General features: G+C 38.6%; 2 protein-coding genes across 10 annotated transcripts; one reads left to right on the forward strand and one right to left on the reverse strand.

Moving 5' to 3' along the window:
• Positions 1-2582: 2582 nt before the first annotated feature.
• On the forward strand, positions 2583-9621 carry LOC112715545 (uncharacterized). Of its 9 annotated transcripts, XM_072204810.1 has the most exons (10): positions 2619-3093; positions 4211-4259; positions 4484-4738; positions 5168-5374; positions 6075-6196; positions 6779-6821; positions 6918-6985; positions 7151-7580; positions 7666-7773; positions 8915-9621. In XM_072204810.1, exons 8-10 carry the CDS (start codon positions 7494-7496, stop codon positions 9488-9490), a joined length of 771 nt encoding a protein of 256 aa, XP_072060911.1. In that variant the 5' UTR covers positions 2619-3093; positions 4211-4259; positions 4484-4738; positions 5168-5374; positions 6075-6196; positions 6779-6821; positions 6918-6985; positions 7151-7493; the 3' UTR covers positions 9491-9621. The 9 variants fall into 9 exon arrangements, with proteins under 9 accessions (XP_072060913.1, XP_025623098.1, XP_072060914.1 ...); XM_025767313.3 differs by lacking the exon at positions 4211-4259 and having other exon boundaries at positions 2587-3093; XM_072204813.1 differs by lacking the exon at positions 4211-4259 and having other exon boundaries at positions 2587-3093; positions 6779-6817.
• On the reverse strand, positions 8371-8839 carry LOC112715547 (putative serine carboxypeptidase-like 52). Its single transcript, XM_025767318.3, has 3 exons — positions 8725-8839; positions 8520-8633; positions 8371-8434 (listed from the first exon to the last, which is right to left on the reverse strand). Exons 1-3 carry the CDS (start codon positions 8832-8834, stop codon positions 8371-8373), a joined length of 288 nt encoding a protein of 95 aa, XP_025623103.1. The 5' UTR covers positions 8835-8839.
• Positions 9622-17000: the final 7379 nt, after the last annotated feature.

Below are 17000 nucleotides of genomic sequence, written 5' to 3' on the forward strand. Positions count from 1 at the left end.
AAGATGCTGGCGTTAAACGCCAGAAATGGGCACCAGCCTGGCGTTTAACGCCAGAAATGGCTCAAAACGTGTTTTTGAGTGCCATTTGGTGCAGGGATGACTTTTCCTTGACACCTCAGGATCTGTGGACCCCACAGGATCCCCACCTACCCTACCACACTCTCTCTTCTTCACCAATCACCTCAACACCTCTTCCCCAAAAACCCCTCACCTATCAAATCCCATCTTTCTCTTCACCACTCACATCCATCCTTCATAAAACCCCACCTACCTCACCATTCAAATTCAAACCACTTTCCCACCCAATCCCACCCTCAAATGGCCGAACCTCTCTCTCCCCTCTCCTATATAAACCCTCCTTCACTCCTTCATTTTCACACACCTTAAACACTACTTCTTCCCCTTTTTGGCCGAACACATAGCCATTCCCTTTCTCCTCATTTCTTCTTCTTCTACTCTCTTCTTTCTTCTTTTGCTCGAGGACGAGCAAACATTTTAAGTTTGGTGTGGTAAAAGCATTGCTTTTAGTTTTTCCATAACCATTTATGGCATCTAAGGCCGGAGAAACCTCTAGAAAGAGGAAAGGGAAGGCAAAAGCTTCCACCTCCGAGTCATGGGAGATGGAGAGATTCATCTCAAAGGTGCATCAAGACCATTTCTATGAAGTTGTGGCCTTGAAGAAGGTGATCCCCGAGGTCCCTTTTTCACTCAAAAAGGGTGAATATCCGGAGATTCGACATGAGATCCGAAGAAGAGGTTGGGAAGTTCTCACCAACCCCATTCAACAAGTCGGAATCTTGATGGTTCAAGAGTTCTATGCCAATGCATGGATCACCAAGAACCATGACCAAAGTGTGAACCCGAATCCCAAGAATTATCTTACTATGGTTCGGGGGAAATACTTGGATTTTAGTCCGGAGAGTGTGAGGGTGGCGTTCAACTTGCCTATGATGCAAGGAGATGAACATCCTTACACTAGAAGGGTCAACTTTGATCAAAGGTTGGACCAAGTCCTCACAGTCATATGTGAAGAGGGCGCCCAATGGAAGAGAGATTCAAGAGGAAAGCCGGTTCAATTGAGAAGGCATGACCTCAAGCCCGTGGCTAGAGGATGGTTAGAGTTTATACAACGCTCAATCATTCCCACTAGCAACCGGCCCAAAGTTACCATAGACCGGGCTATCATGATCCATAGCATCATGATTGGAGAAGAAATAGAGGTTCATGAGGTTATAGCCCAAGAACTCTATAAGGTGGCGGACAAGTCCTCTACCTTGGCAAGGTTAGCCTTTCCTCTTCTCATTTGTCACCTCTGTTATTCAGTTGGAGTTGACATAGAGGGAGACACCCCCATTGAGGAGGACAAGCCCATCACTAAGAAGAGGATGGAGCACACAAGAGACCCCACTCATCATGAGATCCCTGAGATTCCTCAAGGGATGCACTTTCCTCCACAAAACTATTGGGAGCAATTAAACACCTCCCTAGGAGAGTTAAGTTCCAACATGGGACAACTAAGGGTGGAGCATCAAGAACACTCCATCATCCTTCATGAGATTAGAGAAGATCAAAGAATCATGAGGGAGGAGCAACAAAGACAAGGAAGAGATATTGAGGAGCTCAAGCACTCCATAGGATCTTCAAGAGCAAGAAAGAGCCGCCATCACTAAGGTGGACCCGTTCTTTGATTTCCTTGTTCTTTATTCTTCTGTTTTTCGAATTTTATGCTTATGTTTATCCATGTTTGTGTCTTGTGATCATTAGTGTCTTAGTGTCTATGCCTTAAAGTTATGAATGTCCTATGAATCCATCACCTTTCTTGAATAAAAGTGTGCTCAATTGAAAAAGAAAAAGAATTGCATGAATTTTGAATTTTATAACAGTTTAATTATTTTGATGTGGTGGCAATATTTTTGTTCTCTGAATGTATGCTTAAACAGTGCATATGTATCTTGAATTTGTGGTTCATGAATGTTGGCTCTTGAAAGAATGATGAAAAAGGAGACATGTTATTGAGGATCTGAAAAATCATTAAAATGATTCTTGAAGCAAAAAAAAAAAAAGCATTCGAAAAAAGAAAAAAAAATCGAAAAAAAAGAGAAAAAGAAACGAAAAAAACGAGAGAGAAAAAAGAAAGAAATAAGAGTTGTGATCCAAGGCAAATAAGAGTGTGCTTAAGAACCCTGGACACCTCTAATTGGGGACTTTAGCAAAGCTGAGTCACAATCTGAAAAGGTTCACCCAATTATGTGTCTGTGGCATGTATGTATCCGGTCACTACTAGAAAATTAGTTATTACAGACGGATATTTCCGACGGATTTTATCCCACTGAAATACAGACAAAATTTTAGAGGAATTTTTTTGTCGGAAAACAAAAAAAATAGATTAGCATAAATTACAGACGGAAAAGAGAATCCGTCTATAATTCTGTCGGAAAAATTAATTTTTTTCAGTGAGAAATGGTTACAGACGGAAAATCCGTCTGTAATTAAATAGACAAAACGCTGCGTTTTTACTAAATTATTACAGACGGAAAATCCGTCCGTAATTTAAATTTTCCGTCGGAAACATTGAGAACCCTAATCCCTTAAACACTCCATTCACACTCTGCATAACCATTTTTCCTTAAACTCTTCCTTAAACTCTCGGAACCCTAATCCCCCTTAAACTCTTCGCCGCTGCAGCCACCGCAGTCTCTGCCACCGCCGCTGCAGCCACGCAGCCCCCGCATCAGCCATCGCAGCTCTCCGCAACCCCACAGCCTCGCAACCCCACAGCCTTCTCCTCTGTTCGAGCGCTCTCCTTCTCTCTCTGTGTCGCCGTTGTGTTTCTGCCACTGCCCTTCCTCCTCGCTTTCATTCACGAGTCATGACCGTTCCTTCACTCCTCCATTGGAAGTAGATCTGAAGAGCCACGAACCGAGGTGTCGCATGTTCCTCAGTAGATTGCGGTGGTTCTGCAGCCAAATAGCAATGGACCATACGAACCATCATTGAGTTCCATCATTGAGCCACGAACCGAGGTCGTCGACAATCACATTGTGCCCCTCCTTCCACACCTCCTCCATACGCCATTTTTCCTTTATTTCTGAGGTAAGATTTGAGATTTTTTTCCTATTTCTTAGTTTTTATTTTTTGTTTTTGTTCTTGGTGTTTCTTCTGATGAGTTTTCTTATTGTGTTGTTATTGTTATGTTCAACATTTTTTTTGAGGGATTTTGCTCAATGTTAAGGTTCTTAGTGTTGTAACATTTATGATTAGTGGAAAAATAGATTAAAAAACTGAATAAAGTGTTGGTGAGACATCTCCAGACAAGAAATTAAAAGAATTAAAGCTTACTGAAGATCAATCATATGTTTAACTGTTAGGTGTTTATGAAACTACCATAAGCTATTGAGTTTTTTGGGCCAATTGAGATGCTATAATATCTTTTATCATGAATCTGTTATAAATAAAGTGGAATTCTTCTGTTGAAAAACTGCATGCTTTGGATTTTAGAGACTCTTTTTTCTTCAATTGATTTATATTTCTTTCCTTTACTGATTCGTTTTGCTGTATACAAGAAAGAACTTCCATGTTATAGTATGGCAAATAATTACTTGAAGAACATATTAGAAAATGAAGGACTCATTTAGGATCATTTTTTATTGTTTGGATTTCTAGTTTTCTTCTAAACCAAAAAGGAAAAAGAATTTACATCCAAGGTTTATCATAGAAGTATTTAGTTTTCTAAACTAAAACAATAACCTTTCACAATTTGGATATGGCTATGCAGTTTGACTCTAATCTCAGGCCATTTCATTTTGGTTACTTGAATATTTCAATCTTTTCTTGTTTCATGAATTATCTAATCATACTAATCTATAGGCTGATATTTGATCATTGGCAATCGCAGTCATGGTAGCTAAATCTATACTAGTATTCTAATCTCTGGCCATTTCATTTTGGTTGGTTGAATATTTCAATCTTTTCTTGTTTCATAACTTATCTAATCACACTATTCTATAGGCTGATATTTGATATTTGGGAATCACAGTTATGGTAGCTAAATCTATACTAGACTGATTTGCTGTGTTTTTGTAGCTATATTTATTTGAACTAAGAACAACATACTTACTAAGTTAATATTATTGTCATGAAAGCCAATGAAACTTTGTTTTGTCTTCTTTTTTTCCATGTGATTTCATACGTCTCGCTCTAATGTTTGCAGGAGAAGTCAAGGTTTCGCTTTAAAGGCTTCTATGGGGTCTTAAACACTTGTTAGCTTATTCCCAAAACTATTTATGTTCCAACATTGATACTTTTTCAATTCTCTTTCTCTCCCTATTCTTTCATCTGCATGAGTTGATACCTTATGGAGTATAGAGAATTGAATAGTATAACTTTGTGGACATCAGAATGCTTAACTGTTAGTGATTGTTCACGTTTGATGTTTTCGATATATGGCTACCAAATTTGAAGTTATTCACTTGTTCATCTACAGGAAGACCGGGAAAATGTGTTGCGTGCAAGAGAGTCAGGCAAAGGAGTCTTAACTGCTCCCTTCAGGCTGCTCAAAACAAATCGTCTAGGCATTATCCTCACATTTGCTGTATACAAGAAAGAACTTCCATCAAATGCAACCCCACATGAAAGGATTCAAGCAACTGATGGTGTGTACTTAAATGTTTTCTTTATTTATTTGTTCAAAGAGCCAGAACAGTGAATCTGCGACACTGTGTTTCAGCTTGGCATCCACGTAAGTATTCAGATCTGAATCACTATGCAATTTTATGATTTTATCAACTCAATCTCTAAAATAAGTTTGGACGTTATGCCATCTCCTCCTCCTCCTCCTTCTTTGATTTTAAAATTTGGTTAAAGAATTACTTAGCGAATTCTGTGTTATTTTTTAGTATGCTGCATAAAACAGACACGTTCTTTTCTTTTATGTTCAAAATCTTTCTGTGAAGTTTTCCATGTTGGCAATTGCTACTTAAAATGGTTAGAGCTATGTATGATTTGAGAAATAAAGTTTTTGTTTCTTCATATTAGTTTTTCTTTTGTGCATGTAAAATTCGAGATCTATAACTTGGAATATTAGTTTTTCTTTTGTGCAAGTCTATGTGGCGTGTTGTTGTAAACACTAAATCAAGAGGTCGAATTGAAATCAATCATGTACATGTAGAGGAGGATGAGGAAGAGAATGATGTAGCTTATCAAGCGGATGAGAGCAATCCTTCTAGGATTTCTGACACCGAGCCTCCTATCAGTCTTAAGTCTCCATTTGGAGAGGACCGCATTGTCGAATTGTCCATCGGCTCTAGTTCTGGGGCTAATGAAAATGAAGATGATGATGTTGCAGACTTTGATGATGATATTGATTTTTAATAGGGTAATCATTTTTAGCTTGTATTATTTTAGCTTATATATATTGTTCTTTACATATATTGTTCTTAATTTGTATGTCTTAGTTGTCATGTAACTTAATCTAGTTGTCTTAAAAATTCAATATATTTAAAGCATAACTCTGTCCCACACCCATTATCACTGCTCTCTAAAAAAATGTGTTTTATAATCTAAAAAAATGTGCAACTGCTACTGTGTTTAATCCATGACTAATCTAATCCCAGTTCTGGATTTTTCCATGGCTAATTTAAAATCCAGTTCTGTATTTAGGTTGATGTTTCATTAATCTAAAGAGAAGCAAAGATTGGGACTGTATTTAGATAATTAGATAAATTAAACTTGTCAGTGAGAGTAGAGAATGAATGCCAGCTAGCTCATCATAGAGCTGTTTGTTTTGTACAAAAAAGTTTTCATTGCAGGGTCATGAAAGTGAGGATTATAATATATGTCAGAGTCCTATAATATTCTGTGCAGTTTAAATTGTTGTTACATATATGTCTTTAATTAATTGTTCACTTTTCAGGTTTTTCATATTTCAGATTTCAGACCATAGAACTCCTGAACTATATTATCTTGTAATTTTGTCTACATTTGGCGTGTAGTATATGTTGGATTTTCATTTCAGATTTTCATTTCTACATTTGGCGTGTAGTATAATAAAAAAAAAAACAAATTTCTTCCTTCAGGTGAGGGTTTACACAGCATCAAAAGTTGATGAAGAGTTAGAAGCAGCAAAGAGAGAGTATTTACAGGCGGCAGTTGGCATCACAAAGGGGAACAAGTTGATAAATCCAAAGTTGCTTGACTGGTACTCCCTTGACTTTGCAAAGGACTTGGATTCCCTATTGGATTGGGTGTGCCTTGGGTCTTTTATTTCAATTTTTGGGACATTTAATAATAAGAAATTAAATTTTATAAACAAATAAATAATCTTGGAATGAGGTACTTGTTGCTCTTATATATATATATACTAAGATAGTAATTAAGTACTGTGGTGATCACACACACTATGCACATTATTTTATGAAAGATCACAAGCAAGCTCCTCGCACCATGAGTTACAATACTACTTTAATTTCCTTTGTCTTTTGACACATTAATTATATACACTACTCTGTCAAATCACTTTGTTGTTGGATGTTATATCAAAAATCGCGTACCTATACACTACTTATTAATTCTATAAAACAAAAACTAATCATCATTATTAGTTAAAGATCATATATATGATGAGATTTTACAAAAGGCATCAAGTAGAATTGTTATGTGGTGCAGGTTATATATATTAACGACAGGATAATACATAAACTTCATTTGGCCATAAAATCCTTCTGGAAACTAATAATAATATCAAATATTGCCCCTAACCACATTGCATAAAAAAATGCAGCTGCAACTATCTCTTTAAAAGGAAATGGTGATGATGATGGCAGGTTCCTATTGCTGAATTCCTTACTCTCTTTAGAAATATTACTTTTCGTTACAACCAGTTATGATCAATTTGATCTTCTTGTTTCAATTTGTTGCAGGAGGCACAACTTATTTCTGTAGACTCCCTTGGGTTTGATCTAAGAGTTTGATCTTCTGATTATCTCGAGTAAGTTTTGTACTTGTATGCCTATATGCCATTGGCCAATGATTGTGTATAGAAGTAAAGGCCAACTATGCATGCGGAGCAAATCAGTTGATGGAATGCATGCTGGTTTCATCTTTAATATTATTTTAGCTTGTGTTATTTTAATTTTGTCTTTAATATATGTAGATCATGGCTCCTCGGGTCAAGGGTAAAGGTGTCAAGGGTCATAGAGGTTCTCGAACCACCGCCGCAGCCGCTATTACCACCAACTCCACCTCTTCTGGGACTTCAGTTGTGCCAGATTTTCAGTCAGGACCACTTACCCAGCAACCATATTTGATGGTGCCTAATCCAGGCTACATTGGTCTTCCTCCACCAACTTGGCCTACTCCAGGATGTATGGGCCCTCCACCACCCCCTCTTCCAATTTCGATTCCTCCTCCGTCTCGCAATTCCAGCCTATTAGTTGATTCAGAGACACCTGGAAGCTCTAGTACATCTCCTCCATCAGAAACTGCATCGGTTCCTAATGTTGTCACAAAACAAAGATTGGTTCCAGATCTTATTTGTCCATTGCGGTGGTTCTATTCCACTGAGCTCAACTATAGAGAGGATGGTAACATAATTTAAGTGGCTTTAGATCTTATTTAATAGACATTTATTTATATAAAAATTTTTTATTCTGTGTTTATGTGAAATAGAAGAAGCAGTTAGACCGTACACCAACTCATGAGGAAGTCTTCAAGGAAACCCACACACTTAAAAGTGACAAGTCTAAATGGGTGGACAAACGCTCTCAAGACACTCATGTGAGATATAGTATAAATATTAAGTAGATAGATTTTTCACTACTACTATTTAGTTTCTTCTCTGTTACTTATTATTATTAGTAGTAGTAGTTGTGTTTTTTAATTTTGTTTTTATAACAGAATTACATCCAAAAACCAGAGTTATAGTACCTTTGTTTTTTAACATTTCAAGCAAAATGAAACTCTAATTTCTTCCAGATCTGAGCAAAGAAACATGTGTTTTAATTTACATATCTGAAAAATATGTGTCTAATTCTATACGACAATATATGTACTTGCTGGTTTTGGACCTACTTCTCATGCTCTGTTAGATTTCTGAGTTTGTGGCATATTGATTAACTTGTGGTTTTATGGATGATAACCTAAGAAAGCATCTAATATAAGTTTAACTAATTTTTTAGGGGAGTAAAGTTCTTGTTTCTTAAAAAGCAAGCATTGTATTTTGTTTCACCTTGTTATAATTGATTTTTGTTCTGCCATGCATTTGATGATTTGAACTGTGAAAATCTTCTGTATGTTTAATAATATTATAATACATTATTTATTTTAATTTCTCCATAAGAAATTAAATCAGTGTGTCAAATATAATTAAATGTTTTATCTTGCCTTCACAGTTGCATACACTAGGTTATAATTCCCCTGTGTATACTGCAATGTATATCTACAGAAATACATGTTAGTTTATGTTTATGTTTTTATATACTTGTTAATTAGTAGAGGATGTAAATATAATCAAGTGTACTTACCCTCCTACTTGTCCACCTACATACCACGGTAACCAGTCTCGTTTGAGCGACAAATTCAGAGATTTTATCCATGTCATTGTACCCAAATATGGAATAACTGCATCATGATCTCCACTGTATACTCCACATGGTGATGTGAATTTAATAATTAATTAGAGCTATAAACAATGTGTACGATGTATAACTGTGTAAATATATATTTTACCTGTAAATCAAAACTTTATAGTCTTTGTTAATAAGATACTTGTGATATGGTACAGTGCTTGTGACATCATAGGTGTAAGATAAACTCCGATTGCATCTGTTCCATTCCATCTTGATTCCCTAATAAATATTTTCATAACTTGATATAGTATGCAAATTAAATAGCATTGCTAATAATCATTCTGCAACAGGAGAAGTTTATAAAAAAGTTAGCAGAAGTTCAGGCCCAACATGTTGAGGCTCAAGCACAAGGAATGGAGCTACCACCAATTGATGAAGACTTGATTTGGGAGGAAGTGTGTGGTGGGCAAAAGAAGAATCGAGTTTACGGAAAAGGAGCATTCTTTTCTAGCTCTATTAAGTCTAGAACCACTTCTGCCAACTCTGTATCTGGAAGAGCATCTACAAATCAAAATTCTGTTCCTGATTTGCGAGAACAGATTCATAATCTCAATGAAGAGCTTTTTCAACGTGTTACTCAACAGACAGATGAGCGTATTAGTAAGTTGTTAGATACACGCTTGGCTCCTTTGGAAAAGACTCAAAAGAAGTTAGAAAAGTTAGAACGGGCAATTGAAAAGGCCAAGAAGGAAAAGCTGAAACAGAAGAGATGGAATGAGGCTTATGTTAGCTATTACAAGAAGGTTAGAGCGTCAAGTAGTTCCACTACTGCTCCACCGTCACCGCCACCGCCGCCACCTTCAATCTCTTCGGATGAAGACTATGATGATGATGGGGATGAAGATGACACTGAGGACTATAGTTGATAAATTTAGTATGGTTGAACAATATACTGAGGATTATAGTTGATAATACACTTTGTTTATGTTTTGAATTATATTGACTTGCTTGTTTATAATACTTTTCTTTTAGCTTTATAATATGATGAATTTGTTTATTTTTTGTAATATTATAAATATTTGAATACTAATTAGATAAAAAATTGTAATTATTAAATTTATATTATTTTGTATAAAACAGGTTTGTTTTACAATGAAAAATCTAAAAAAAATTTCATTTTATCTTACTGACAGATTTACAGACAGATTTTCTGTCTGTAATCTAAAAAAATTTACAGACAAAAAATCTGTCGGAAAATCCGTCTGTGATTACCGAGGGAAAATTCGTCGGAAAATTTGTCTGTAATTATCGACGGAAAATCTGTCGAAAAATCTGTCTGTAATTACAGACGGAAAATCCGTCGGAAAGTTCGTCTTCTTCAGGAAATGGAGGGAAAATTTACAGAGGGAAAATCCGTCGGTAACTGGTAAAAATCCGTCGGTAATTTTCCGACAGAAAAAAATCCGTCGGTAACTAATTTCCGACGAGGCTTTACAGAGGGACAAAATCCGTCAGTAATTCCGTCGGTAACTAAAAATTCGTCTGTAATATAAACCAAATCTGTCTGTAAATCTGTCTTTATTAAGCCATTTTCTAGTAGTGGGTGGTAATACTGGAAGACAGAGTGCTTTGGGACACAGCCAAGACTCAATAAGTAAGCTTTGTTCAAGAATCATCATACTTTACTAGGAGAATCATTAACACTATCTGGATTCTAAGTTCCTAAAGAAGCCAACCATTCTGAATTTCAAAGGATAGAGTGAGATGCCAAACCTATTCAGAGGCAAAAAGCTTAAAGCCCCGCTCATCTAATTAATACTGATCTTCACAGATGTTTTTGAGATTCATTGCATATTCTCTTCTTTTTATCTTATTTGATTTTCAGTTGCTTGGGGGCAAGCAACAATTTAAGTTTGGTGTTGTGATGAGCGGATAATTTGTATACTTTTTGGCATTGTTTTTAGTATGTTTTTGGTATGATATAGTTAGTTTTTAGTATATTTTTATTAGTTTTTAGTTAAAATTCACTTTTCTGGACTTTACTATGAGTTTGTGTGTTTTTCTGTGATTTCAGGTATTTTCTGGCTGAAATTGAGGGACCTGAGCAAAAATCTGATTCAGAGACTAAAAAGGACTGCAGATGCTGTTGGATTCTGACCTCCCTGCACTCGAAGTGGATTTTCTGGAGCTACAGAAGCCCAATTGGCGCGCTCTCAACGGCGTTGGAAAGTAGACATCCTGGGCTTTCCAGCAATATATGATAGTCCATACTTTGCCCAAGATTTGATGGCCCAAACCGGCGTTCAAAGTCACCCTCAGAAATCCCAGCGTTAAACGCCGGAACTGGCACCAAAATGGGAGTTAAACGCCCAAACTGGCACTAAAGCTGGCGTTTAACTCCAAGAAGAGTCTCTACACGAAAAATGCTCCATTGCTCAGCCCAAGCACACACCACGTGGGCCCGGAAGTGGATTTTTATGTCATTTACTCATTTCTGTAAACCTTAGGCTACTAGTTTTCTATAAGTAGGACCTTTCACTATTGTATTTGGAGACTTTGGTAGCTATCTTCATTTTATGCTATCTTAGATCATTGGGAGGCTGGCCATTCGGCCATGCCTAGACCTTATGCTTATGTATTTTCAACGGTGGAGTTTCTACACACCATAGATTAAGGTGTGGAGCTCTGCTGTACCTCGAGTATTAATGCAATTACTATTGTTCTTCCATTCAATTCCGCTTGTTCTTTATCCAAGATATCACTTGTTCTTCAACTTGATGAATGTGATGATTCGTGACACTCATCATCATTCTCACCCATGAACAAGGTGACTGACAACCACTCTTGTTCTACAAGCGATCAAGGCTCTAGTGAATATCTCTTGGATTCCTGATTGCACGATGCATGGTTGATCGCCTGACAACCGAGTGCTCGTCTGACAAACGAGCCAACCATTCCGTGAGATCAGAGTATTCGTGGTATAGGCGAGAACTGATGGCAGCATTCAAGAGAATCCGGAAGGTCTAACCTTGTCTGTGGTATTCTGAGTAGGATTCAATGATTGAATGACTGTGACGTACTTCAAACTCCTGAGGGCGGGGCGTTAGTGACAGACGCAAAAGAATCACTGGATTCTATTCTGGCCTGATTGAGAACCGACAGATGAATTCCGCTATGCTGTGACAGAGCATATGCAATCGCTTTCACTGAGAGGATGGGAGGTAGCCACTGACAACGGTGAAACCCTTGCTTAAGCTTGCCATGAGAAGGAGTAAGAAGGATTGGATGAAGACAGTAGGAAAGCAGAGAGACGGAAGGGAAGGCATCTTCATGCGCTTATCTGAAGTTCCTACCAATGAATTACATAAGTATCTCTATCTTTACCTTTGTGTTATTTTCGTTCATCACCATTACTATTTGAGTTTGCCTGACTAAGATTTACAAGATGACCATAGCTTGCTTCAATACTAACAATCTCCGTGGGATCGACCCTTACTCGCGTAAGGTTTATTACTTGGACGACCCAGTGCACTTGCTGGTTAGTTGTGCGAGGTTGTGTAATGCCATGGTACTGAACTACCAAGTTTTTGGGGTTCATGACCGGGGATTATGAGAGTTGTGAAAAAGTATAGTTCACAATTTCGCGCACCAATAGGCTAGAATCTAAAGAAGTAGTGTTCTTTGATCTGGAAGATTCGACCTTGTCTATGACATTTTGAGTAGGATCGCCAGAAGAATGACTTGTTATGCGCTTCACCCTTCGTCAGATTGGATGACCACGACCAATGGTGTTCATTCTGTAGCAAAGGAGATCAATGACCATGGGTAATGGCTTTGATCACTTACAGCCTGCCATAGAAGAAGATCATTCACAAGCAAAGAAGACAGTAGTACCAGAGTTAATTCAGAAAGACAAAGCAACTCCTACTCTTAACTCTATTCCCATCATATAATTCCTAGTATCCATTTCATAAGTTTCATGATACTTCATCCAACTCCATATACTTAATCCAACAAGTTCTGATTTTGCCTAACTAAGACCTGCAAGATAGCCATAACTTGCTTCAAGCCACAATCCTCGTGGGATCGACCTTGACTCACTCAGGTATTACTTGGACGACCCAGTGCTCTTGCTGGTACTGGTGCTGTACGAATAGTGTGGGTTTTACGTACACACGCACCAACTTCCACTGGAAGATCCACATCAATTCTTAGCTGAATTCTTGTAGATCTGTGATACTGTTAAGACGAATGGAGTGAATCCTGAAGACTACAAGCTTATGCTCTTTCCCTTTGCTATAAGAGACAGAGCTAAGATATAGTTGGATTCTCAATCAAAAGAGAGTCTAGACTCTTGGGAAAATCTGGTCAATGCTTTCTTGGCTAAGTTCTTTCCCCCTCAAAGGATGAGCAAAATTAGAGTGGAAGTTCAAACCTTCAGACAAAGAGAAGGTGAATCCCTCTATGAAGCTTGAGAAAGATTCAAGTGACTGATCAAGAGGTGTCCTCCTGAGATGCTCTCAGAATGGTCTATCATAGGCGTGTTCTATGATGGTATGTCAGAGATGTCCAAAATCTCATTGGATAGCTCTATAGGTGGATCACTCCACTTGAAGAAAATGCCTGCAGAAGCAAGAGAACTCATTAAAATGGTTACAAACAACCAATTCTTGTACACTTCTGAAAGAAATCCTGTGAACCATGGGATCCCTTAGAAAAAAGGAGTTCTTAAAGTTGATACTCTGAACGCCATATTGGCTCAGAACAAGATCTTGACCCAGCAGGTCAATATGATCTCTCAGCATTTAATTTGAATACAAACTGTAACTGGCAGTACCCAAGAAGTATCTCCTAATATAGATGCTTATGATCCTGATCAACCCACCATGGAGGAGGTGAATTACATGGGAGAACCCTATGAAAACACCTACAATCCTTCATGGAGGAATCATCCTAACCTTTCATGGAAGGATCAACAGAAGCCTCAATAATGTTTCAACAAAAATTAAGATGGAAGGAACTAGAATAGGTTCAACAACAGACCACCATTCCCATCTTCTCAAGGGAATATGGAGACCCCTAAGCAAAGCCTTTTCTGACTTAGTAACTCTGGCCTCCAAACTCTCTAAGACCACTCATAGTTTCATGAATGAAACAAGGTCCTCCATTAGAAACTTAGAGGTACAAGTTGGTCAACTGAGCAAGAGGATCCCAGAGACTCCTTCAGACACTCTTCCCAGTAATACTGAAATGAACCCAAGAGAAGAGTGCAAAGCTATCACCTTTGAGGCTAAGGCTGAATCTGGAGAAACTGAGAAGGCATTGAATGCTAGTGAGGAAGATCTTACTGGGCGTTCAACGCCGACAATGGCCAAGAGCCTGGTGCTGAACGCCAGTGAGGAAGCCCTTACTGGGCGTTCAACGCCCATCATGGCAGCAGAGCTGGCGTTGAACACCAGCCAGGGAGCACTGGCTAGGCGTTCAACACCCAAACAGGCAGGAACTCTGGCGCTGAACGCCAGTGAGAAAGCCCTCACTGGGCGTTCAACGCCCAACCAGACAGGGAAGCTGGCATTGAATGCCAGCCAGGAAATCCTTGCTGGGCGTTCAACGCCTAAAATAACAAAGGAACTGGCATTTAACACCAGTAAGGGTGCACAACATGGGTGTTCAACGTCCAAACAGCCAACAGAACTGGTGTTAAACGCCAGTAAAGGAACACCCTTTGAGTGCTCAATTCCCATGCAAGAAACCCCTATCCAAGAACTAAAGGAAGCTAAGGCTCACATAAAGACCATAGAGGTTCCTTTGCATGCACTTTTGCAGTGCATAAGTTCCTATGAATACTTATCCTTTGATGAGGATGAAGATACTAGGGAGGAGCAAGTTGCTTGGTACCTAGGAGCTCTCATGAACTTGAATGCCAAGCTATTTGGTACAAAGCCTTTAGAGGAAGAACCTCCACTAATTTCCAAAGAACTCAATGCTTTGGTTCAGCAGAAGGTACCTCAGAAGCTTCCAAATCCTGGACGCTTTCTAATTCCTTGCACTGTAGGCACCATGACTTTTAAGAAGGTCCTATGTGACTTAGGGTCAAGCATCAACCTCATGGCACTCTCTGTAATGGAGAAGCTAGGAATCTTTGAGGTGCAGGCTGCAAACATCTCACTAGAGAAGACAGACAAGTCAATAAAGAAGCCATATGACTTAGTAGAGGATGTCTTGGTGAAGGTTGAAGACCACTACTTCCCTACAAACTTCACAGTGTTGGACATAAGAGAGGATGAGGATGATTATATCATCCTAGGAAGACCTTTCCTAGCTACTGCAAATGCCATGATTAATGTGGCAAAGGGAGAAATGGTTTTCCAATTAGGGGAGGACTACATCTTATTTAAGATGTCCAATCCTAATTCTCCCTCTGAAAAGAAAAAGATCATGGTGCAACACCTAATGTTCCAATCCTTTCTTTCTGTGCAAAGCTTTATTGAGCCCCCAAACATCAATTCTGAATTTGGTGTTAGGCATTCATTAACAAGCTCTAAAGGTACTAGAAAGAAAGTACCTAAAGGCTGGAGGGACAAGAAAGTCCCAACTGAAAGCCTCTCACCTGGCATAAGAGTTGTCTTCACCATGAAACTAGTCATACCTCATACAGTGAGTCGTATCTTGTCTCTAGAGCATGTAGAGCTGATTCTTGAGAAGACAGGAAGGAAGTTCACTGTAAGAGGCAAAAATTTGAGCCCATACTCACCTCCATAAGGAGGTAACCGTCGAGCTAATGACGTTAAAGGAGAACTTGTTGGGAGGCAACCCAACCTTAACTAATTATTTCTATTTTCTTTTATTTTGTTTTTTTTAATTTATTTTTTAGGGTCATGATCATATGCAGCAATCAAAACAGAGATAGAAAATTCAGCAGTGAAAAGAGAACATTCTGGATGGAGTGTTGTTGAAGTTGAACGCCAGCCAGGGAGTAGACCTTGGGCGTTCAAACGCCAGTGCAGAGGGCAGGAAATCTGAATTCCCTAACCTCTCAGGACCAGTGGGTCTCAGAGCATCTTCACTTACCAGACTTACTTTCACACTTTCCCATACACACTTCCCTATAAACCCTAGCCCAATCAAATCCATATCACTTCCCAAAAACCATCATAACTCCCACCAACCCCCACCCACTTCAAAATCAAATTTCCCATGCATTTACCCACCCTTGGCCGTACCCAACCCTAACCCACTCCTACAAATCCCCTCTTCATAACCTTTCATACACACACCTCTCATACACTCATAAGCCCTACGACCAAGCCCTCTCTCTCCCTCTATTTCCTTCTATTTTCTTCTTCTTCTACTCCATTCTTCTCTTTCCTTTATTTTTGCTCGAGGACGAGAAAAGTTTTAAGTTTGGTATTGAAAAAACCTAGCTTTTTTTCTTTTCATTACCATTTATTGGGACCCAAGGTTGGAGAACCCTCTAGAAAGAGGAAAGGAAATGCAGCAACCACCACCTCTGAATCTTGAGAGATGGAGAGATTCATCACCAAAGCCCATCATGACCACTTCTATGAAGTAGTGGCAGAGAAGAAAGTGATCTGTGAGGTCCTTTTCAGGCTCAAGAAGAATGAGTATCCAAAAATCCGAAGAGAAATCCAGAGAAGAGGTTGGGAAGTCCTAACTAATCCCATTCAATATGTTGAGATTTTAATGGTGTAAGAGTTCTATGCTAATTCATGGGTTACTAGAAACCATGACATTAGTGTAAACCCAAATCCAAAGAATTAGAGCACTATGATCCAAGGGAGAATTCAAGAAAGTGTGAGGTTGCCGTTCAACTTGCCTCTGATGCAAGGAGACCCACATCTTTACACTAGAAGAGTCAACTTTGACCAGAAACTGGATCAAGTACTCTCAGACATCTGTGTGGAAGGAGCACAGTGAAAAAGGGATTCCCAAGGCAAGCCCATTCAACTAAGAAGGCTTGACCTCAAGCCCATAGCTAGAGGATGGTTGAAATTCATCCAACATTCCATCATCCCCACTAGCAACCGGTCAGAAGTGACTATTGACAGGGCCATCATGATCCATTGAGATTGGAAGTGAGGTGGAAGAACATGAGGTGATTCCTCAAGAATTGTACAAGATAGTTGAGAAGCCTTCCACCAATGCAAGGTTGAATTCCCACACCTCATCTGTCATCTATGAAATTTAGCTGGAATTATCATAGAGGGAGATATCTTTGTAACAACTCCGTTTTTTGAGTACACAAGATCTTTTCTAAAGGCACGAATTTCTCTGAAAGATCAGTAAAGGGAATACTTATAATGTATCATCAAGCATCTCAATCCTCATTGTCATTATGTCACCTTTAAGCTAGCACCTCTTCTAGACAAGCTTGATAATGCAATCACGAAGAACCTAGTTTTTGAACTGTATCAG

Source organism: Arachis hypogaea, chromosome 10 (genome assembly GCF_003086295.3).
Source record: "Arachis hypogaea cultivar Tifrunner chromosome 10, arahy.Tifrunner.gnm2.J5K5, whole genome shotgun sequence".
NCBI classification, from domain to species: Eukaryota; Viridiplantae; Streptophyta; class Magnoliopsida; order Fabales; family Fabaceae; genus Arachis; species Arachis hypogaea.

Bases quoted from the DNA above. Each gene is read 5' to 3' on its own strand.
- LOC112715545 (XM_072204812.1), top strand. From the start codon at position 7,494: ATGTTGTCACAAAACAAAGATTGGTTCCAGATCTTATTTGTCCATTGC. The intron at 7,581-7,665 runs GTAACATAATTT...TATGTGAAATAG, and splicing joins GCTCAACTATAGAGAGGATG to AAGAAGCAGTTAGACCGTAC. The intron at 7,774-8,914 runs GTGAGATATAGT...ATTCTGCAACAG, and splicing joins AACGCTCTCAAGACACTCAT to GAGAAGTTTATAAAAAAGTT.
- LOC112715547 (XM_025767318.3), bottom strand. From the start codon at position 8,834: ATGGAATGGAACAGATGCAATCGGAGTTTATCTTACACCTATGATGTC. The intron at 8,634-8,724 runs GTAAAATATATA...TGGAGTATACAG, and splicing joins TATAAAGTTTTGATTTACAG to TGGAGATCATGATGCAGTTA. The intron at 8,435-8,519 runs GTAAGTACACTT...GTATTTCTGTAG, and splicing joins GTAGGTGGACAAGTAGGAGG to ATATACATTGCAGTATACAC.